A 24,856-nucleotide genomic window follows, 5' to 3' on the forward strand; every position below is an offset into this window, starting at 1 on the left:
GGCAAAAATAGGTTTACAGCTGTGCATATGCAAAACACAGAACTTATTCTTGTGTCATTTAAAATTAATTATTGTATTATTTTCCATATGAACAACTGTAAACCTACTTTTGCTCTCTCTGCCCAGGGTTTCTTTCAATAAGTCAGAAAGCTCACCTGACAGAAGAGGCTTCTGGGCAAAGTTGAATGTCCTAGAGCAGTGGTTGGCAAACTCATTAGTCAACAGAGCCAAATATCAACAGTACGACGATTGAAATTTCTTTTGAGAGCCAAATTTTTTAAACTTAAACTTCTTCTAATGCCACTTCTTTAAAATAGATTCCCCCAGGCCATGGTATTTTGTGGAAGAGCCACACTCAAGGGGCCAAAGAGCCGCATGTGGCTCGCGAGCCGCAGTTTGCCGACCACTGTCCTAGAGAAATCTTTGCCAGTCATTGTTCAGCTGGTTGTGGCTTAGTCCCTGAATAGCATTGCCAGCTCGTGAACTAAAATGGGTGTCAGAAAGGAAAGTATTTACCAGAAAATCATTCCTAGGCATAAAAAAGAAATAGCAATGTACTCAGTGATCAGCTAGCCTTGAAGCTGTTATGGCATTTTCTCTGGGAATGTCCCACCATTGACTTTTGATGGCCTGCACTGGGCTGTATTGCTGCATACTGAGCACCTAGTCTATAGAAGAACAAAGGAATTTTATTCAGTGCTTTTAAAACAAAAAGTGATTTTTAACTTATGCATAGCATGGAAATATGAACTTAAAAGGAAAAAACTCCAGCGGTAATAACATTATCCAGAAGGGTTACTTGGTTCCTTCCCACTGGGTCGTTGCACTTGTCTGCCTCTAGAAAGTGCATTTCCTGTAGCACCTTAGCAGGTCTTGCTCACAGCAGAGGTGACTAAGGGTTGTGGGTGAGGACAAGGAGGATTTCTTTTTCATTACTGAGTTCTATGCACAGTTCCCTGAATGAGAAACAGCTTTAGCACACTTAATTAATTGGCATAAAAATGTGGCATCGCTAAGTTCTCTTAGGAACACTCAAGATGAGTGTGCCTCCTGCAAAAGAATTTTAAAGAGAATTACATAGTGTTAAAGCTGGATTCTGGGAGGTCAGATGGAGGTCATTTTGAGGAGTCATTTATTTTAGACTAAAATGATGGGGATATGAGCTCATCTTTTGCCTTCCTTGGGAAGTGAGCTTTATATTGAAGTAGTATGATTAAGCGATTCCCCACTGCAAAATTCCTTACAGAGGTCACTAATCATGGTAGAAAAAACAAATGTTCCCAAGCCTTAAAAGTTTGGAATGTTGTGGGAATGAGAGGACATGTACTGGCCTGATGGTTCAGTGGTCCCCCTTACCTACAGGGGATATGTTTCAAGAACCCCTGTGAATGCCTGAAGCCACAAATAGTACTGAACCTTATATATACTATGTTTTTTCATGTACACATATACTTATGATAAAGTTTAATTTATAAATTTGGCACAGTCAGAGATTAACAACAATAACTGATAATAAAATAGAACAGTTGTAACAATATACTGTAATAAAAGTTATGTGAAAGAAAAATAAGGGTTACCTGAACACAAGCCCTGTAATACCAGGACAGTCTCTTTGATACCTGAAGCAGCTACTGTAAGTGACTAATGGATGAAGAGCATATGTAGCTTGTGGATACGCTGGACAAGGGGATAACTCACAACTCCATGTGGGATGGAGCAGGATCATATGAGATCTCATCATGATGCTGAGAATTGTGTGCAATTTAAAACTTATGAATTGTTTATTTCTGGAATTTTTCATTTACTCTTTTGCACTGTGGTTGACCATGAGTAATTAAAACATAGAAAGGAAAACCACAGATAACAGGGTGGAGGTTGGGGGTTGGGAGCTACTAGTACTTTATTATGGAAAAACAGAGGCCCAGGAATTGGGAGACTTGAATTTAATGTACCAAGGAATTGGCAGCATCTCCCCAGGCCTCAGTGTGTTTAGCTCTAAATATGAAAGGTTAGACTGTGATCCAAAAGTTCCTGCAAACTGTAGCATTCTCTGATATCCAGGTGATATATTAAAAAGGTAATCACAACAGTAACAACAGCAGCTAAAACATAAGGCTTATGTGTACAGGTGCAGATAAGTGCAGTTCAAAGTCTTCTGAGTACAGAGGATCATTTAATCCTCACAATAATCCTATGAGATAGGTACTATTATTAGTCACATTTATGGTGAAGAAACTAAGGCAAAGAGAGTTTAAATAATTTATAAGGTAACACAGTTTCCAAATTGGTGGATGAAAGACTTGATCATCAGAGTGCAATGTCCTTGCTCTTACTTACCATATTTCATGGCCTGTTGTTATTGTGGCTGAGTGTGTGTTTACTACATACTATATTACTTTCCTCTTGCTTAACTGATTCTGTTTTTCACTTTTATTTTCTTTTTACTCATTTCTCATCACTGAGCATTTTGAGGCATTGTTCAGGCCTTTTCATTCAGTTGAGTGTAGTACATATCTTACTAATGAGAATAAGCTTTTGGGCTTGGTCCCAGTTGGACCTATCAGTAAGTACAGAGGAGGATTGTCCCCTGGCTGTGGCTTGCCACATTGATCCCATTTGGTGAAAGGGTACTAATGGGTAGATACAAGGCTGTCACAGCTGATGGCAGGGCCACTCAATGATTACCATCTTTCTGGAGGAAGATTAATGTATTCTACCTTCTTATATTCAAGCAGAGATTGTTGGGCACTGCCCCACAATACTTCTCTATGTTCTTGCATTTCAGATAAAAGAAATTCAGCCCATCTGGCATGGCTCAGTGGTTGAGGGTGGACCTATGAACCAGGAGGTCATGGTTTGATTCCGGGTCAGGGCATATGCCCAGGTTGCAGGCTCAATCCCCAGTAGGGAGCATGTAGGAGGCAGCCAATCAATGCTTTTCTCTCATCATTGATGTTTCTAACTCTCTCCTTCTTCCTTCCTCTCTGAAATCAATAAAAATACGTTTTTTTAAAAAAGTAATTTATGGCATTCAGTCATGAAGCAGAATTCAGGTAATACCTCCCAGAACACTTTCATTGTTAGGCATAGGAACATGAGAAGACTTTTCCATTGCAATAGATGGTGAATTGACACACCACCGTTTACCCCTCAATGATAGCAGTTCAGCCTAGACTGCTAAGGGGCCAAAGCACAATCTCACCACCAGCAGGAGAGAGGAAGTTTATTAAATGTATAAGTCAGTCTTCAAGATATTTTTAATATCTCATTAATTTAACACTATGAATTTAGAATTTAAATAACTAAGATGTGGACTAGCCTGAACTTGAACCTTTTGTGATTTGAAATGAACTATTTTATACCAAAATAAATTAATGTTATAAATACCATTTCAGAGAAAAATTGTAATCCACTGGAAGACAGACTATTTTTAACCTGTCTCAAGTAATTATAAATTAATATTACAATGTGCTCTTTAAATTTGTTTTTCTTGAGGTTCTTTACTAGGTATCACTTTGCAGAAATAAGAGAAAAGGACTGAATTTGACAGCTTAGGGAACTGTTATTTCTAATTATTTTATTGAACAGCATAATTTAATATTTTTATATATGACATTATATGTGAAAGGAAACCTTTAAAACTTCTGCAAATCCATTTTCCTTAAGAAGAAAACTGTTGTTGGCAAGAATAATTCATGTGCCTTGAAAACACTGACACATAACTTAGGAACTTATGGATCTAGAATTTGAGTAGAGATGGTCTGACTGCACCATCCTTGTTCTTAAATACCACTATGCACTGACTGTTGCTGCTCCTGGTGGTGGTGGTATGATGGTGTGTGTGTGTGTGTGTGTGTGTGTGTGTGTGTGTGTGTGTGTGTGTGTTGCATACTGCATTCCTTTCCTCTTCCAGTGACTATTTTTTTTCTTATTTTCTTTCTACCAGTATTTTGGGGCATTGCCTATATCAGTCATTTGAGTTTAGGATATCTTACTAATGAGATATTTCTTCTGGGTTTGACCCAGAAGGGCCCATTGGTAAGGCCAGAGGAGAATTGTTCCTTGAATGTTGCCTGCCACAGTGACCACATTACACTGGATTGGTTGTTTGGGGTTCATTTTAATAACTATGAATTTTTAAGTTGGGGGAAAAGTCAGAAATTTCTATTTAGTCTACCAAATTGAAACATTAAACATCTACTTTTAAAATATCATTACCTCTTTCTCTCAGTACTAGTCTCTAATTAGGGAGCTTTTAAATGATTTAAAGTCCACTATTTCTAATCCTTTAGGTAATTGTTTTCTACTCTTTCAAGAGAAGACATGTCCACAAAAATAGTAATCTCTTTTTTTTTTCCTATACTCAACAGAGGATATATATATTTCTTTAATTGGATTTAGAGACAGAGGAAGGGAGAGAGAGAGAAACATCGATGTGAGAGAGAAACATTAACCAGTTGCCTCCTGAATGCACTCCAACCGGGGATGGAACCCAGAACCTGGAATTGTGCCTGGACGTGGAATTGGACCCACCACCTTTTGGTGTATGGGATGTCACTCCAACCAACTTAGCCACCCAGCCAGGGCAAAAATAGTAATTTCTAAAAAGAGACCAGAGAAAGAGTTTTTGAAAATCTGCGGTTTTGCCATAGGTGGAGTTTAAAATGTAATAGCCACAGTATTAATCAGATGAAATGTAGAGACAGAGAGCATGTCAAATGAGCATCCCTGAACTTCCCTCATAGGTAGGTACTCTGGTATTTTATAGGCTGATGAGGGAGCTGATGGCTTTAAAAGGTAATTGACACACCAAAGACATGGTTATAGAGTTGTAGATTTTTCAGAGCTGGGACATTATAAACAAGGGCTCAAGAATTAAAGTCTCCTACCTGGAACTGTGTTCCTTTATTACTCTCTCATAATAACTGGAGAATGGAAACTCAGAGCTATGAACCATTTCACCATTTTTGAGGTGTGGTGGTGAGTGGACAGAGTGCTGCACTGGGGGGAGGCTGAGAACCCCTGGATCCTGTCTCCAGCAAAGCCACTAAATACTTCTGAATATCATCTGCTTTATCTGAAAATGAAAGGATTGGGTGAGATAAGTGACTTACTTATCTTATTACCACATTAATGGACATTAACAACAACAAAAAATATAGAGGCTTGTACAAAATGAGTGTTGTTGGTGTCAGGGCTCTTGGTTTGCTGGGAAAATTCTAGCTGAGCCCTTTGGGACACCTCCCACATGGGGCATACTACTAAATCATTGCTTTAGGTATCAATGTGGTGCAGTGGATGAGCTCTGAGTGTCATGGTCAAAGTCAAAGAGACATAAGGGCTTTTCACTTCAGCTTGACCCCGTTAAACCTACTGGAGTATGACTTTGGCAATAAAAATCAAATATATTGTCTCTGAGCCCTTCAGGGTTCTGAGGTTCTTTACAAGCAGGAGTCAAGGGGGAAATGAGATGGATTTTATTTTATGCAGTCCATATTAGGGATCTACTAGTCCAGGGCATATGTGACACGAGAATGCTAAAATGCACATTTGGGGCTCTGCAAATCTGATTTCACTTCACTTGGTGATGCAGCAGAAAGAACCATGAACTGACTATCAGAAGTCCTAAACAAGCAGGTCAAGTTCACCTTGGAAAGTTGGGTAGCAACTTAGGACCTATTTTCTCCTTTCTAAAATTAGAGTTAGCAATGGATAATTTCTGAGTTTTCTTCTAGTTCTAGCAACTTGAGATTTGTGTAATGTTAGAACTTTTGAGACAGGCCATCAGGGTTCTTGTTGGTCAAACTATATCCTGGAGACAAATCAAGCTCTAGTTTTTATATACCAAACCTTGATAAGGCTTTCAGTGGATTAGAGTCTTATAGACAGAGCCGGTGAATTTAGCTGCCACTTGAAGCTAGGCTTTCTGATTGCATACTGAGGACAACACATTTAAAGTAAAACAAAATAGCAATGGTATCTCTAAATCTTATAGTTAGCCCTTTAGCGAGGGTTTACACATGGAACTGTTAAGGCTTTAAGTCATATTCAAAACTGACAAAGTGCAGTCAGATCCAAAGGTGGTTGGGAGATTTCATGTCTTATGGAAAGTTAAATGGATTAATATCACCACTTGACCTGGTGTATCTTCCAAATGTGGAATGCAATCTCCATTCCTCCTCTGTGTTCCATTGATAATTGAGTCTTGTTAAATGCAATCACACACTTTTCCCGAGGTCCAAAATAAGATAGGTTGTCAAATCATGCCACTGTATTCTTTTTCTGAGCATCTTTTTATTGTATAAGCTTATATTTATATCATATTTTACATAGTCTTCTTATTCACTATTTCATGTGATTATCACAATAGCCTTATCTGATAAACTGTAAGTAAAAATGGTATTTCCATTTTAAAGAAGAAAAGCTGAGGTTCAGGTGCCAAGGTCACATGTCTAGAAATGACCACACTTTTCATTGCCGATGAATGTATGGTTCATTCTGCTATTCAAAGGGCATCTTTGTGCAAGGCAGGTGAATATTTGTAAGCTCCTCACTAATAGCTGCATGTTGGCATGTCAGAGGGAATTACTCAGAAAAAAAACATAATGTGAATGATTAATCTAAGTAGTGCTAAAGGATATTAATGATTAAAGAATACTTTGGAGAAGAATATTTTCTATATTGTCATACAATTTTTAAAATATTTTTGATGAGTGCAAAATATGCAAGAAATACCTAGATAAAATAAAATGAAGCTGTAGAGATGGAAGAAGATGAATATCTCAGAAATAAAAAAAATTATAAGGAAAATCAGAGGATCTGGAGCAGAAATAACTAAAGAAATTTAACTATAGTGCAATTACATTGCTCGTTACTGTGGTTTATTTTCTCAAAGTTTGAATTTCTCAATGAATACACTGAATTCAATGCTGTCCCTTTCAAAAAAATTATCATGAGAGGCTATATACTTATTCCATTCATACTGCCTATTACTTAAATTATTTCTTGAACTTCACTTTTATAATTGCCTTCTGAAGTGGACACTTTCTTTTAAATACTCTCAGTGCTATTTTAGATAAAGTCAGAATTATTCAGAGCAATAGAGGTAATTTATTACTCTCCCTTCCTCTTTTCTTCCCTCTTTCCTTTTCTCCCCCCTCTGATTATCCTTTCCTCCCTCCCTCTCTCTCTTTCCCCTTCTTCCCTTCTTCTTCGTTCCCATTCTTTTTTCCTCCTTCTTCTTCCCCTTTATTGTTCTCTTCTTTAAAAAAAAGAGATGAAAGTAAATTTGTTGCATCTTATAAACCTCTGAATATTTCTAGAAATTATTCTGAGCAATGCAGTGTTGTTGTAGTAACAACATATTTCCCAAGTAAATTATGTTAGGTACTCAAATTCTGGTTTGTTTGTTTAAAATATTTTATTTTATACCTTTGTAATTATGAATTGAATGATATAGGGATTTGTTTGAAGTTGTTAAAAACTATAGGAGACATGACTGTTATCTTCTAACTAGTGATGGGCTTGAGCAAGCATCACTGAGTGAGAGATGAGGAGCAGTGCAGGGTAAGGAGGGGATGCAGGCCATGTGGAGCATTGGGTTGAATTAGTGGTGCTACACTTTTATCAATTGGAAGTTCCCAGAGAGAGCAGCTAAGGGATAATGGAGGGAACTTGAAGCCATAGCATATGATAACTACATGAAGGATCTGGGGATAATAAACCCAATGTGGCATATGAGAATCAGGATGTTATGGGAGAGAGGACATGGAATTGGGAATGTGGCTTAAAATGTTATTTCTGCTTCCAATTAGCTGTGGAACATTGGGCAAATAATCCGACCCCTCTTATCGATCTCATTAAAAATGCGCAACTTAAATGAGCTTAAGCTTTCTTCAAAGATTAAAATTTATTTTATAAGGGATGCATGATAAATGTCTTCAAATACTTCAAGAGCTCTCATGCGAAAGAAGGATTAGACCAAAATTGTACAATATCTAAGGAGGAGACCAGGCTCAAGGGCTTGCAGGGCAGCAGTGAGATGGCTGCCTTGAGGGTGGAGAGTAGTGATGAACTCCCCATCAGGGGGAGTATTCAAAAAGAGCTGTGAGGTCCAAGTGTATGATGCTATAGATGGGAAGTATAAACTGCAAGAAGTGGTGAGCTAGTTGATTATGTATGTTTCTTTGAATTCTGAGATTCTAGGATCTCTACTCAGAGATCTTAAGGGTTCTTCCTGGTTACATTTGTGAAGCTACACAAGACCAGAGAATGAGAGGCTTAAAAAATCCCTGGCAGCCCTAGAAGTGAGAAGAGATCCATGAGAGTTTGGTTTATGATGCTTAGTCATCTTTATCATTGCCTAAACCAAGGATGGGGAACCTTTTTTCTGCCAAGGACCATTTAGATATTTACAACATTATTTGCTTAAGATAATTCAATTAACATAGCTTTAAGTTGCCTCCTGATGCTTTCTTCTTCTCCCCTTCAGTGTAATATTAGGAAATCATTGTTGGCTATATCTCCAAAGCCCTTTAGGACCTCATGTCAGTGATAAGATACCCCTTTGCTTCTTAGCAGAGGCACATCTCACAGTAGCATCAGGCTGAGGCTCCAGAATAGCATGTCTTGTGGACACAGGTAATCATTATTGATTCTTTGGGCCATTATGGTAAAGGGACATTAATTACCGTCAGCACAGTTGAACTAATTTGGTTGTAATGAGCATGCCTGTGGAAATTCACAATGAGGGAACTTTTCAACAGATCAGAGTGGCCAACAAGGTAGAGTGTAGGTGCAGGTGTTGTGGAGAAAGAATTTCATCGGTCTGACTCTAGTTATTTCCAGAGTTTCTGCTATGAGCCTGTGCCTAGAACTCTGTCTCTGTGAAATGCCTCTCCCTCATTCTCCCTTTGCCCCCAGCATTTTCTGTTCACAGTGTACAGTACAATAGTCCTGGTTCCCAGGTGCATCTTGTGGAACCAGATCCCTGACTGCTTGACTCATCTCACATCTCTTAGAAGTATGGGCTAGGCTGGATCTTAGCAAGAGTTCAAAAGCCTATGAATATCTCTGGTAAGGGGTGAGACCCTAAGCTCCAATATGCCACCTTTCTTAGCAGAAAGTTGTCATGGTACATTCCCACTTTCTTTTCTTGTTTCTACCAACTTTATTCCACTGCTTTTAAAAATAATTGTTAACACAATGAGGGTGCACTATGCACCAGGTCCCATGGCGAGTTATCTCATTTAAGCCGATAAATCCAATAAAGTAAATTTCTTTATTGCCCCATTTTTGTAGATAAGGAAGAAGAGTGATGTTCAAAAGGCTAAGTGATTTGCTCAAAGTCATAGCTATAGACTAAATTCAAACACGGTGCCCTTATTTCAGATTATTATATTATCTTCTCACTAGAGGCCCAATGCACGAAGATTAGTGCAAGAATGGGCCTTCCTTCCCGCCCCTGGCCGCTTGTGCCTGTGTATGCAAAGTAACCCTCAATCTTTGTTGGGTTAATTTGCATACTCACTCCTGATTGGCTGGTGGGCGTCACGAAAGTATGGTCAATTTGCATCTTTCTCTTTTATTAGTGTAGATATTATTCCTATGATGTGAAAATTTGATGACTTCATTGAGTAACCAAAAGTTTGAGGGGTACCACATTTTCACATGGTATTTATATATCTATCTATGTGTCTATCTCCATCCACCTTTGTCTCTTTCTTCCTAGCTATCTTGTTCTTGACATACTTTCTTCATACTTTTAACCTTTCTTTTATTTTATCTTCACAGGTATCTGATCAATGTCACTTTTGAGGGGAGAAATCTGTCCTTCAGTGAAGATGGCTACCAGATGCACCCGAAACTGGTGATAATCCTTCTGAACAAGGAGAGGAAGTGGGAGAGGGTAGGACATGTCTTTGGCAATTCTCAAGCACACTAGAGTGGAAGGGGTGGAAAGTTTGCAAAACATTAAATAAAAGCAGTTTCTTGGTTTTGCTCTCTGAGGCAGGGAGCAAGAAATCAATACTTTGAGAACACAGAAGAAGCCATTTCTCAAACTTGTATCTTCATTTTCTTGCTACATTGGTTAATCAAATGATTATTTTTTTTATGTATTGCCCTTTTTATTAGTATGGTGTTGTCTGAATCATGACTTTGTTTTAAAGAAAGGTTATGCATGTACCATGTAACACATTTTGGTGAAGAAACCATGTCAGTGATACAATTTAGAAGTCATGTCCTACACGGTACACTGAGGAGGCCTAATTTATGAGCAGGCAGGTGTGAATTTACAGTGATGAGGCCTGCCATGCAAGTCTTTTCTCAGGCTCTCTCCCCCTGCCAGCTAGCTAATCACAATGCCTAAAATTCTACCATTAGAAATTATGGCCTAGGTTTAATTCCCAGGTCCTCTATTAACCATCTTATCTACTTAGGGACCTTGTACAGATCTCTTCACCACTTGTGCCTCCACTTCATCATCTGTAAAATGGGAATAATAATAGCACCCACCATTATCACAGGGTTGTTATGAGGATTAAATATTATTATACTAGTGGTCTGGTGCACGAACTTCATGCGGGGGTGGGGGGGTGGTCTCCCTCATCCCAGCCTGCACCCTCTCCAATCTGGGACCCCTTGGGGGATGTCTGACTGCGGTTTAGGGATTGGGCCTAAACCGGCAGTCAGACATCCCTCTTGCAATCCGGGACCGCTATCTCCTCACCGCTCACCTGCCTGCCTGCCTGATCACCCCTAACCACTCTGCTTGTGGGCCTGCATGCCCCCAACTGCCCCCCCCCGCCAGCCTTCTCACGCCCAACTGCCCTCCCTTGCCAGCCTGATTACCTCCAACTGCTCCCCCTGCCGGCCTGCTCACCCCCAACTACCCCCCCCCCCCCGCTTGCCTGCCCACCCTGCCAGGGCTCTATTATCAATGGTGCTCAGAGGGAGGCCCTGCCCACCAGGCCTGGGCTCACCATTGATCCCTGCCCATGCAGAGGCCCTGCCCACCCTGCTGGGGCTCTGGGATCAATGGCAGAGCAGAGGCAGGTGTTTCCCACTGGCCTGTGCTCCGCCATCAATCCCCACTCACAGGGAGGCCCTTTCCACCCAGCCTACGCTCTGTGATCAATTGCTGCCCACTGGGAAGCCCTGCCTGCCCTACCCACCCTGCCAGGGCTCTGTGATCAATGTTGTGCAGAGGGAGGCTCTGGCCACCTGTTGGGGCTCTGGGATCAATGGCAGAGCAGAGGGAGGCCCTTCCCACCAGGCCTGGGCTCACCATTGCTCCCCGCCCACAGGGAGGCCTGCTCACCAGGCCTGGGCTCTGCGATCAATGGCAGAGCAGAGGGAGGCCCTTCCCACCAGGCCTGGGCTCACCATTGATCCCAGCCCATACGGAGGCCCTGCCCACCCTGCTGGGGCTCTGGGATCAATGGCAGAGCAGAGGCATGTGTTTCCCACCCGGCCTGTGCTCCACCATCAATCCCCAGACGGTCATCCAGAAGGTCTCCCAGTCTAGTTAGCATATTACCCTTTTATTAGTATAGATTTAAACAACCTGAAAAGGTGTCTGGCACATAGTAGGCACTCTACAGGTATTAGCTTTTATTATTGTTCCTGATTCCTATTCAAGTACAAATGGTCCTGAGGGTAATGCCATCACTGGTATTTCTCAAAGTGTGTTCTGTAGGACCCTGGTCCCTTGAGATGCTTTACTGAAAAATGGTTCTGCAGATAAATAAGGTTAGGAGATGCTACCTACTCTTTCTCATCCTGAGAGATTCTCAGAACATATTAGCATTTAAAAGTTCAGAGGTATCTTTTAGCAAAAAAAAACCCCACAACACAACATATTTTATATTATTTAACTTGTCATTTCCCAAAATTATTTTAACACAACACCCCTTTGTTCCTGAAATTCATATTCTGCGAAACACATTGGGAAACATTGACTTAAGGCAATTTCTACAGACTCCATGGACCGATAGGCTGAGAGCAGGCTTTAAGATGTCAGCGTGACTCTGACTAGGATGGAAACCAAGCTATATATTTTGACAGAGTAGCCAGGAAAAGAGGCCAGAGATCAACTTGAAATTCATGGCCTTGTTACAGAGAGCCCTGGACAGATAGTATATGACTGCTCACCTGGAAACTGGGCTTATGTAGCTCAGGTACTGGAACCTAGGACCTTATTCTTCAAATTGAAAGACCTCCATCTGTCATGTTTTTCCTCATTTCAGGGACAGTATAAGGCTTACATTATGCCTGGTGTTCTTGATTAAAGTTGCCCTCCCTCCTCTGAGTTATCATTTGTTCAGAAATGGTTGTTCCCTGGGCTCCTGCTCTTCATCCCAATCAAGCTGATTTTCACTGCTGCTGTAGAGACAAAATAATTTAAGAAGGATGCTGGGACCCTCGTGTGTAATAGGCACTTCTGTACATCTCCAGAAGAGGAGTTATTAATAACTGAGGCTTCAGGCATGGATCGGAAGACGTCCAGCTGGGGTAGCTTTTGTGCGGTAGATTCATGATTACTGTCTCAAGTATGGGGCATCTCAAACTGTCCTTTCTTAAAGAGACACCATTTACTGTCACCCGTGCTGACTTCTCTTCCTTAGGCTGGAATCTGAGGCCTGCAGTTCCCACCCCTTTCCAAAACTAGATTCTCGTCCCTGGAATTTGGATCCTCTCACTTTTTTTTTTTTTATCACTTCTACCTTTATTCTAGCTCTTGAATGTATTCCTTACTTTTTCTATTATCTAGGAACAATGTGATTGTGATATGTATGCCTTTTTGCCTCTTGATTCCCACATTTGTCCATTCAGATCAGCCCTTAAACATGGGTGCAGAATAGGCTTCGTAAGGCATGATTCTGATTATGTTTTTTAATTGCCCAAAACCCACTCAAAGGTCCTGTGGTTTATGGATTGGCTCTAAACTTTACTTTTTCATTCAAGGCTCTGGTCTACCTTCCAACTCCTGTCTTTCTCTTCTTCTTTGTTTCCCATCTCACCATCAAGCTATACTGAACTCCTCTCTGTCCTGAGAGTATGCCCCTGTATGTGCAACATGTCATGATGTTTCCTTTTCCTGGGATGAATTGTACAATTATACAAATAATAACCAGCCTTTGAAACTCAATTAAAATGTTGCTGTCTCCTTCCCTGATCTTTGACCGAAATTTAATCTTACTCCCTCATCCCTTGTAGCGTTTGCCCATACCTCTGTTGTAGCACTCATCACATCTGCCTCTGTTAGGGCTGTGTGCATGCATGCTTCCGGCGGCCAGAGGATGTCTTTTATTGTGTCCTCGCAGAGCCTGGAAGAGTGTGTTACATTGAGCAGTTCAATAAGTATTTGTCCAATGAATGAGAACCATTACATAACACAAGAGTCTAAAATCCATCATTAAGAATCCAAGTTTATGCTATTGCCCTTAATACAGTAGCTGGGTTTTTGTTGTTGTTGTTGTTTCTGGTGGTAGGAAATAAGATCTGTGTGTAGGCTGAGTTTTCATAGATCATACTTTAAATATACTAATGGAACTTATTACTTAAAGAAATTCGGTGGTTAATCATTTTGTAAAGCATTTGGAGAGGGGTTGAAATCACAGAATAGAATATTTTCATATCGACTTGGTTAAATCAGGGAACACTGCTGGGGAGAGATCTTTAGTGTTCACTGAGTTCACAGAGCCACGCAAGTTCTAAAATAGGAAGCTCTCGTTAGGGCTCTCTTGTGGGCAGGAAAGGGTGGCAGGAGCCAGGCACAGTTCCAAGGCATGTCTGAGATGTGGTGAAACCACACTGTGGGAAGTTGTACCTTTTCTTCCTCAGTAACCCAAGCCCCAGCATCATTCTGCATTCTCAGGATTCCTGATACCACTCCTGCAGTTCCCTCCTTGTGGTCCAAGGGAGATTTAGTATCTGTGGACTCCAGAGAGGCAGGCACCAGGGTAGGATCTTACAGTGAGGAAATGGATACTGGGAAGATAACTTGGGGTGGTGAACACACAATACACTGTTCAGATGATGTGTTGTAGAATTGTGTGCCTGAAACCTGTATAATTGTGTTCACCAGAGTCACTCCAATAAATTCAAAGAAAGGGGGAGGGGAAAGAAGATAAGCAGGAAAGGAATCTAGGTTTGTGGAAGATACATTGGCTAGGAGACTGGACTCTCAGTCATGCTCCTAACTGGCTGTGTGACCCACTCGTTTCACTTTTCTAGATCTTTCTTTCCTGGTGTCTAAAATCGAGGCAAGAGATTAAGAAGATTTATAGGGTCCTTTCCAGCTCTAACTTCTGGGATTAAAAATCCACATTGTAAACAGGCATTTGGAATGAAACTCAGGTGAGAGCTGGAGCATACAAAAGAAACCGGAGTCTGTCTTTAAGGACAGTAGCTCCCAGGACAAAGTGTCGTTCTTGCCATTTAAATAAACATCACCTCCTCAGAAGGCCCTCCTTGTTGACTTGAGACAAAGTAGCCACCCAGTCACTCTATCACAACAGTTTATTTTAATTTTAATTTTCTTCAATATACTTATTATCTAATGTTTGCTCATTTGACTGCTGTTTGTTTATTGCCTGTCTCTTCACACCAGGATGAACACTCGATGGGAACAAGGACCTTGTTTTTGCTTTCTCTAGTTCTTACACTAAGAAGAGTGGACACTCGAGAGATAATTGTTAAATAGATGAAGAATCCATAGGCATAGGAGATTTAGAGTATTGACCAGCCACTTTACTTCTACACGAAAGTCTCCCATTTAGATAGAGTGGTTTACTGAAGGCAGTGTGAGAGCAGGTACGGTGCCCGCCTTCAGAGTGAGTGCTCCGAGTGCCAGCAGAGAACTGGTGGAGTCTTCAGTGGGCTCACTGTCCAGTGGACGCAGGCCTGACCACGGTGAGCAAGCAGGTCCAGGAAGGTGAACGTGTGATGGGATTTCATAGGGTTCCTTCAGGATTTTTAAAAGTAGTCTCAAAGGTACTATATTATAATTGTGGTTTATTTTCAAAAGACTTGAAGTCCTGGCAACATAGTCTATGGGACTGAGCATGGCTTTGGAAATCAGAAAGAGCCCAGTTCATGTGGCCATTTATCAGCTGTATAAACCAAGCCACTGATATTAGCTGAGTCTCTTTCCATCTTGTAAAATAGGGCTTTATGTAAGGCTGTTATAAGATTAAAGGAGACTTTATAGTAAAACAACTGTTAGTAGTGACTGAAATATAGCCAGTATCCAGCAAATATCATTTGGTAGTTCCTACTCTCCTAGTGTAATTTTTTAAGGTAATATTTACTCATGGCTTAAAGTCAAATGGTATTAAAAAAAAAAGTCAAATGGCCCAACTGGTGTGCCTCAGTGGTTGAGCATTGACACATGAACCAGAAAGTCACAGTTTGATTTCTGGTCAGAGCACATTCCAGGTTGTGGTCTCAATTCCTAGTAGGGGGTGTGCAAGAGGCAGCCAATCGATAATTCTCTCTCATCATTGATATTTCTGTCTCTCTTTCTCCCTCTCCATTCCTCTCTGAGATCAATAATATATATATATATATTTTTTTTTTTAAAGAATGTCTTCTTATCATCTGTGATCCTTGGTTCCTTCAGGCCCCTCATAGAGTAATTATTATTTCTAATGTCTCATGTATTCTCTCTGAAAATACTCCAAGCACATACAAATTTTATATATGAACTCACCGACCTTTTTTAAAAACAAGTAGTACCAGCTCTTGTGAACCTTTGATGGGATACTATGTAAGGAGCCACTAAGGAGGCATAGGGGTGCGGCTAGCATAGCAATGGGATCTCTAGATCAGATTATGTTCACAGAAAGCCAGTACCTCAATCTGGTATGTAGGAATGTAGAGAAAAACATTTAAAAAGGAATGCACACACACACACACACACACACACACACTCAGGCATAGCATGGTAAGTTGGAGTGGTGAAAATTAATTGTGTGCAGGGTAGGTTCATTTGTAAGTGGGGAATGGCTTCATAAACTTGCATTAAAAATAGTCTGGCACCAAGAAGCAGTTCCAAAAAGAATGCAGGCTTCTGTCTTTATCAGAGCCTCTCATGATTTGCTTCATTGCTACTGCTCTCTGCTTCCATTTAAATGATCCTAAAATGGGGATAATAAAAATGAAATGCAGTGGGGGTGTGTTCTGGATAATGACTTCAAGAAATGATGATGGTGCATTTTCAGACTATAAGATGTAAACAGGCCTTAAAGGGACTGTCTGGGCCAGAATAGCAGAAGGCTAGGCATGGTTTCCATCTCTGCTTGTCTTTGCCCCAAAGAGGCAAAATATGTACTTTAGAAGCCCACTCCCTCTTCCCTGCCTCCACCTACCAGAAGAAGACCTTCCTTACATAGGTCATTCTTGGGTCATTCTTTGAGCTCCACAATCCCCAGTTATCATTTTAGGCTTGCAATACCCAAGAGACAGCACTAACTCCAGGTATGGGTGCTCTAGTGATAATAGCACCGAAGGACTAGGGTGACCCATTTGGTGATAATACAATAGAAGTCAATCACTGCTATGACATATTCCATTTGAAAACCATTGACTGACAAAATAAAACAGCCTCTCCATCCACTCACATGACTATATGCGCGTGCGCGCACGCGCACACACACACACACACACACACACACACACGCAGACTCACTCATGTACAAATGGACAGACTGCTCATGAACACAGAGACCACATCTGTTTGGTTTTCCACTATGTGTCTGTTCCCAGCATAGTGCAAGACTGTAAAGTAGGCCAGTAAGTATCTGGTGATGCCCAAACACACCTGTACAAGCCATGTTCTGCTCCCAGCTTCATAGGAGAGGCCAGGGAATAGCCCTGCTCTTTCCAGACTCTGTGGAAGGTGTCTGAGGAGGTGAAACAAGCTCCTCATGCTCGACATGTTTGTTCTGGATCTCCAGATACCGCTATTTGACAACATGCTATTTTTGCTGACTTAGAACTGAGTACTAATATGCATTATTGGATTAAGGGATTAGAAAACAGGATCTTTGGAGAAAGTCTGTGGGAATTAGGGTCATTAAGGGGGAGAAGAAAAGGCACTGATGTGATGACGTTCCAAAGGTTGGGATCAGCTGTTCACTTTCTCCTCTGAGACAGAACCAGAGTAAGTGGGCTTAAAATCAAGCAGAGGGGATTTATATGAGCTATAGGGAAAGTTTCTTAATAGAGAGATGTGTTGAGTATCAGAACTGTTAACAACAGGAGGGATGACATAGAATATGTTCTTATCACTCTGTAATGTACAGTCCTGCCTCCGAACCAATACATGAACTACATGATGTTGAGAGTTTTCCTTCCTCCCTTTCCTCCCCTTTATTTTCTTCTCACACATAATTATTGAGCACCTACCATGAGCCACCATCAGATTAATGTTGTAGTTTTCCTAGTGTCTGAGGGCCGGGTAAAGGACACTGCAAGGAGAAGAGTGCTTATTGTGACACTTAACATTTCTATAACCTAGGTTGATTGTTAAATTTTATTATTTGGTATGGAATAATAATTGGGTGGATGTTTCATATTGCTTGATTAGTAAGGCTGTGCTCATAAACATTTTCTTTATGACGATGACTTACAGACAAGGTACCAGATTACGTATTTTTGGCTATCTTTCTGAGTTGTAGTTATCATAGGTTCTCACATCCAAGAGTCCCATTCTTCTTGTTCTCTGAGCTCCAAGAGCCAAGCCCATCCTCTTTGCCTATACTGGTTTTGGGGTTCCAGAAAGAGATCACTGGGGGCCAACACCTGGGAATAGGAGGTGTGCCCTTAACCCACAAACTCTCAGCACTGCTGTTAAACTTAATCCACAAAGTGCAACTTCTACCCCCATGTACGATTGTAAAATAATTTGAAGAGAAGAGCAGGATGTAATGAGGAAATAGACTTCAGAAATGTCATTTCAAGAAGGCTGGTTGTCTTTGTATGTTTGTTGTCAGCCACTGAATGAGGGATAAAACAGCAAGATAATATTGATCAACTCTACTTTTGAAACCTGCACATGCTGATGGGGAGAAAAAACAGAGTTGAACCCAGAGACTGGAGTCTGACTTAACATTGACTTAAGGAAGCACGGTAAAGAGGAACGTGTCTCCAGAGCACAAATATGACTTTCATCCATCTTGTTTAAATTTTATTAAGATTTTTATTTCATGACAGTTGTCTATGGTTGGCTCCTGAGTCCTCTGCACTATCTTTCTAATTCCTAGGTGATAATGTTTTGTCAGTAGTGGTATTGAAAGAAATAGTAGTGTAGAGGTTAGAGGATTCTTGTGTTAATATAGAGGTTAAAACACATTTATGGTTTTCTTATTATGAAGGTAATTGATGCTTATTAAAGACACTAGAGGTCTGGTGTACAAAATTCGTGCACAGGTGGGAGGGGGTGTCCCTCAGCCCAGTCTGCACCCTCTCCAATTTGGGATCCCTCTCACAATCCAGGACTGCTGGCTCCCAACCGCTCACCTGCCTGCCTGCCTGATTGCCCCTAACTGCTTCTGTCTGCCAGCATGATCACCCCCTAACCACTCCCCTGCCAGCCTGATCGACCCCTAACTGCTCCCTTGCTGGCCCGATTGCCCCTAACTGCCCTCCCCTACCATCCTGGTCACCCCTAACTGCTCTCCCCTGCCGGCTTGGTCGCCCCCAGCAGCCCTCCCCTGCAGGCCTGTTTCCCCGCCACCACTACCCTCCCCTGCAGGCCTGTTCGCCCCTACTGCCCTCCTCTGCAGGCCTGGTCACCCCTAACTGCCCTCTCCTGCTGGCCTGGTCCCCCCCAACTGCCCTCTCCTGCAGGCCTGAGTCCCCCCCAACTGCCCTCCCCTGCAGGCCTAGGTCCCCCCCAACTGCCCTCCCCTGCAGGCCTTTCCCCCCCCCCAACTGCCATCCCCTACAGGCCTGGGTGCCCCCCAACTGCCCTCCCCTGCAGGCCTGGGTCCCCCCCAACTGTCCTCCCCTGCAGGCCTGTTCCCCCCCCAAGTGCCTTCCCCTGCAGGCCTGGTCCCCCCCCCCAAATGCCCTCCCCTGCAGGCCTGGTCACCCCAACTGCCCTCCCTTGCAGTCCTGGTCCCTCCCAACTGCCCTCCCCTGTTGGCCATCTTGTGGTGGCCATCTTGTGTCCACATGGGGGCGGCCATCTTTGACCACATGGGGGCAGCCATCTTGTGTGTTGGAGTGACAGTCAATTTGCATATTACCTCTTTATTATATGGGATTATGAGGAATAAAATAAAAGTTACCTGTATACACATCTATAAAGAATTAGCATTTATATTTATTCTATTTCTTACTGGTGTTTTATTTCTGTGCATATTGTATTTATAGTATGTGTGAACTCAATGTGATGCAATAGAACTGGGAACTTAATACAGGATGGGGAATAAGTAGGTTTAGAGTTCTGAGTACATGAAACACAGAGTTTATTCTTGTATTATTATTTATTAATTTTGTGTTATTTTCCATACGAACAGCTGTAAACCTACTTTTGCTCCACCCTGTATGTGAACAGTTTGCAGTCTGCTTTTATTCTCTTACTATGATATGATAGACCTTTTCCTCTTTTATGAATATTATCCAAAAGCATGAAACTTAATGACTACCTAATAGTCCATTATTAGGATAGATCATGCTTCTCCAAGCTGATCCCTTATGATTAGATATTCATATGTATGTTAAACAGAGACTCTGCTTCTCATATGAAAACAATTTCTGAGATTTTGATAGTCCAACTTTGATGCCATAACACTGTTTTTCAAGGAAATAAGGTTTGGCCACTTTCTTTGTTATCGAATAGCCCTGAATGTTAAAAAGACAGCCCCAACTGCCCTCCCTAATTTGAGAATTACTTAGGTTATATTCAGTCACTAGCAACCAGTGGACGCATATGCAGTTGGTGGGGAAGGCGCTCCTCTGTGATTCTTGGTCTTCAGTCATGAGGATTTTTCTCTTTTGGATCTTTTGATTGGATGTGCTGTCCTCTAACTTTGCTGATAACAATATATTCTCTTTGGTAGTTACATCACACAGAGAAAGGGATTAGCTATGTGTTCTGTGTCTGCAATTTTTATCATATGGGACTATTTTCTTGAGGGTCAGAGGCTTGTAAAATTCAGGCCCGTGTTCTCAAGAAACTAGTAGGGCTCATGTTTGATGTGACATTCCTTCTGGTGCTATTTCTTTTCTTTCTTTTTAAAAATATTTTTTATTGACTTCAGAGAGCGAAAGAGAGATAGAGAGGGAAAGAGAGATAGAAACATCAAAGATGAGAAAGAATCATTGATCAGCTGCATCCTGCAAGTCCCACACTGGGGATCAAGCCCACAACCCGGGCATGTACTCTGACCAGGAATTGAACCGTGACCTCCTTGTTTGTTCATAGGTTGATGCTCAACCACTGAGCCACAGTGGCCAGGCTTTCTGGTGCTATTTCTATTCTTTCTGCCACAAATGACCCAGGAAGAAGGGAGAGCAATCCCTTCCTCTCACCAGTGGGTATGGCATGTGGCTAAATCACATACCCACAGGCTGATGTGCCTAAAGACTGACTGGGACTTGATAGCAGGTACTACTCTTTTTATACCTTTATGTATTCCCCACTATACAAGCTACTCTGTGCATATATTAATATAATATTGACATTTTATGGGATCTCAAGTTTTACATTAAAGTATAATATCTGAATGTCCTTCATATACAAGCAAGCCTCTGTTGATCTAGCACCAGGAGATCTTCCATTGTGAGGTTTTCCTGCAGTGATGATGGATTTGTACTAGTCCACACACAGTCTCTCTCCATAATCCCTGTTTATAAGAGCTGGCCAGGAACAGGGTAAAAGTAATTCATGTACACAGGGAGAGAGGCTCTGACCTTGGCATGTTAACTCTGTTAATAGAACTGCAGAACAAGATTTGAAAGGAAGTGTTGGCCACTTAAGACAGTAAATTGTCTTTAAGGATTAAAGCTATTAATGAAAAACATGGATATAAATCTTCCACAAGAGCCATAGATCTCAGATTATTCAGGACAATTGTATTATTTCCTCTATTAGCTTAGTTCTGTTCATCATACACACACACACATACATCACATTCAGGGGGGGGAGAGAGAGAGAGAGAGGGAGAGAGAGAGATATGAAATCTTAAGGTGGCTTGGAAGCTGTCACCTCACCTGTGATCCAAGGTCCAGATGTTCCCTGCCCATGAAGATGTCCCACTGCTGCTTCTAAAGGCATTTCAGGTCACAGCTCCATCAGCTAAATGTTCAGAAGGTTTAAATGTGAAGTGAATCTGTGCCAGGGGAGCAGTGAGAGGGAAAATGTGATCCTGGGGAGGTAAATACAGAGGAGAAGGGCACACATAGAGGGCAGTGGTCAGGAGAGAGAGAGATTTTAGGGGGAAGGAAACCATTCTTCATGCCATACTTGCCAGGTGCACAGCATTCCTGTTTACACCAGCCTCCTCTAGGTATCCTTCCACATTCTTCTTCTTCAACGGTTTGGTGTGAAATATCTTCTAAGATCATTGTTTTCGGCTATTCTTGGAATAATGTGTGCCAGTTTTCTCTATTCAGTCCATAGGGAAGGGAGCTTGCTGGCAAAGGAACAGTATATCAACCCTCAGGTAGAATTTCTGGTGGATAGTTAAGCCACCTCAGCATTCTCTTTATAGACTAGTGAAAAAATCTGTTTTCCCAATAGGAGCTGGGAAAGATGTATGATTCTAGAACAGTCTATCTAGCTGGAGATTAAGGGATTTTAAAAAGATTTGGCCATTATCACATCTGACATTTATATAACACCTTACTAACAATATGGTGAAAAACTTTAGTATATATGATCTTGTTTTGATTTCTATCTTTGGGAAATACTTGTATAAATAAGTAAACTGAGACTCGGAGAGCTCCCATGATTTGCTGAAATTCACTCAGCTAAGCGGTGGCAGAGCTGGCTGGAGTCATTTACATCTAGCTCCATTTAAGTCCAGGAGACTTTGTGCCTTAACACACAGAGTATGAGAGCACAACTAGGCTAATAGGGTCAAAGCACAGCAATCTCAGTGGGAATAAGTTTGTAGACCAGAAGACATCACACCCTGGAAACATGTGGGCCCCATCACTTAAGAGTTTTTAAACTAAGTATTAAGAAATGGTCCTGACAGGGCAAGGGGAGTAGTTAGCCCAGACAGTTATTGGCTGTTTCAGTGTGACATTTTCCTGAGATGAACAAAAATGAAAAATGAAGAAGGGAGGGAGGCAAGAAAGATAAAGACAACAAAAAAGCTTTTCTGTATCCCCTACATCCGTATACCCTCTCACTGTCTTTTATTAAACACACACTCTTTTCAGTTGAGAACAAGAACCTGTCTCCTCAAATGGTGAGGAAAGAAGATCTTTCTTTTAATAACAAAGGCCATAACTACCTATAAAAGCAGCTGTCTAGGTCCTGATTGCACAGAACGATAACTCTAGGAAAGAGTTACCTTATGCCTTAAAGCTCCTCTAAAATGCAGCCACCACTGCAGTCACTGTAGCCACATAGCCCTGTTGATCAGACATCTGCTGGAGATGCAGATAAATGCAGAAACACCAGGGGGAATTTAAAATAGTTGACCTACAAAACAGTCCTTAAATCTGAGGAGGAGAGTGATGTGAAATTTTAACTTTGTTTTTCATAAAACAAAACCAGCCAAATATTTTGTGAACTCAACTAGCTAAGAGAGAGAAGTTTTGGGATTTCATAAAACTAGGTGAAGTTTCATTTATGATAGAGAGTAGGAGCAAAACTCAACAAATAAGAACACTGATCTTCTGTGATTCATCATTGTCACTTCATGTTTCTCCAAGTGTGATTGTAGGTTTCACTGTGGTGTATGAATTAATTTAAGAGGGATACCTATCTTTCATTTAAGTAACCATCTATTTATTTTTATAGTTGTTTTCTATTTTTGGCTAGTGTCCCATCTCATATTTACAGTGATATGCGTTTTTTTTAATAAATGTATTTTTAAAAGGAAGGTTATTTCATATATTAAGTTAAAAATAGTATAGGTGGCATATATATATTTTTTGAATTAGTATTTCCAGTTTCTTTGGATGAATTCCCAGAAGTAGAACCATTGGGTCATAAGGCAGTTCCATTTTTAATTTTTTGAGGTAACTCCATACTGCTTTCCACAGTCTGCATTCCCACCAACAGTGCATGAGGGTTCCCTTTTCTCTACATCTTAGCCAACACTTGTGGTTTGTTGATTCTGATAGGTGTAAAATGATATCTCATTGTGGTTTTAATTTGCATTTATCTGATGATTAGTGACCATTGAGCACTGTACCTCTATGTTCATTGCAGCATTATTTACAGTAGTCAAGATTTGGAGGCAGCCCAAGTGTCCATCAATAGATGAATGGATAAAAAAGGTGTGGTACATTTACATAATAGAATACTACTCTGCCATAAAAAAGGAAGGAAATTTACTCTTGGCAACTGTATGAATAGACCTGGAGAAAATTATGCTAAGTGAAATAAACCAGTCAGAGAATGACAAGTACCATACAATTTCACTCATGTGTGAAATTCAGTTAACAAACTGAACTACCAAGCAAAATAGAGACAGACTCATAGATAGAGAGCAGGCAGACAGCTCAGGGGGAGGGGTGGGGAAATGGAGGGGTGGAGGCATTGAGAAAAAAAGAAAAAAGAAAAGAGAGGGAACTCATGGACACAGACAACAGTGTGGTGATTGCAGGGGCTGAGTGGGGGGGGGAGGTGGAAGAGGGCATAGAAGGGATAAATGGTGATGGAAAAAATAAAATAAAATTTTAAAATCTTTTTTCCTAAAATTACTTGCATGACCTTTAGTTTAAACTTTCTGTAAAATCCTATATAAATGTTAAAATAAAAAATAGTAACAAAAAATAAAAATAGTGTAGGTGGTACACAGATGTGGCAAAAGTTGTTACAGTGGTACTTGAATGAGTGAAATTTGGAAAATGCTTCCATAGGACAAAGTGTGCTTTCAACCCTGGCTCTCAAGACACGGCATTCAAACCTACCCTCCCATCTTTCCCCCCTTCACCTCTGCATTTAGCTTAACACGCCAGTGTAACTGCAACCAACGCTTCTCTAACACCTCTTGTACTTTTGTGCCTGCGTGCCTTGGCTGATGCTCTCCCTTTAACCTTGGATTATTGAACTGTTCAGTGAGGCATAGTTTAAAAGCCAAGAGGCTTCCTATCTTACCTCTGCTTAACACAGTGATTTATCTGAAGAAATGTAAATAGATGTTGCTCTCCCTTTCTATGCTTCAGTTTCCTCATCTATACCAGGTAAAATAGGAAGAATAATAGTCTACCTCAAACTGTTGCTATAAGGAATAAATAAGTTTTAATTCATGTAAAACTCTTAGTACAATATCTAGCATGTAGCAAGTGTTATGCAGTTGTTCAGTTAGCTCACTTGAATGTATTTTAAACCAATGATTATACAATTGAAATTGTGTCTAGAAATAAGAAAGTGGAGGAAAATGATCACAAAACAGAACAGAATTGGTTTGGCCTCAAGCTACTAAAAGGAAGGAGCTAGGAACAGCAAATAGAATTCTCAATGTGCTTGGTGATAAATAGGCAATGAGCAAGCTTTCTTCCTCTATATATGAACAACTTTTTGCATAGGGATTACAAAAATTAAGTCTTATAATAAGAAAATGATGGCAAAGTCTACGACACAGCACAGCAGTCTATGCTTCGGTCCATCCCCCAGAAATCAGGGAGTTAAAACCCTCGGCTTAGATTTAGTACATTGTGG

General features: G+C 41.0%; 1 protein-coding gene across 1 annotated transcript in view; it reads left to right on the plus strand.

The window, feature by feature from the left end:
- The window catches only part of GRIN2B (glutamate ionotropic receptor NMDA type subunit 2B), a gene marked incomplete at both ends in the record, with an annotated part of 320,707 nt that overhangs the window by 196,152 nt on the left and 99,699 nt on the right, over positions 1-24,856 (plus strand). Inside the window, one exon of the mRNA XM_080661135.1 lies at positions 9,793-9,907. Within this exon, the coding sequence (XP_080517261.1) occupies positions 9,793-9,907 (115 nt within the window). The remainder of the gene's footprint in view (positions 1-9,792; positions 9,908-24,856) is intronic.

Source organism: Plecotus auritus (assembly GCF_963455305.1).
Source record: "Plecotus auritus genome assembly, chromosome: 3".
In the NCBI taxonomy this organism is placed as follows: Eukaryota; Metazoa; Chordata; class Mammalia; order Chiroptera; family Vespertilionidae; genus Plecotus; species Plecotus auritus.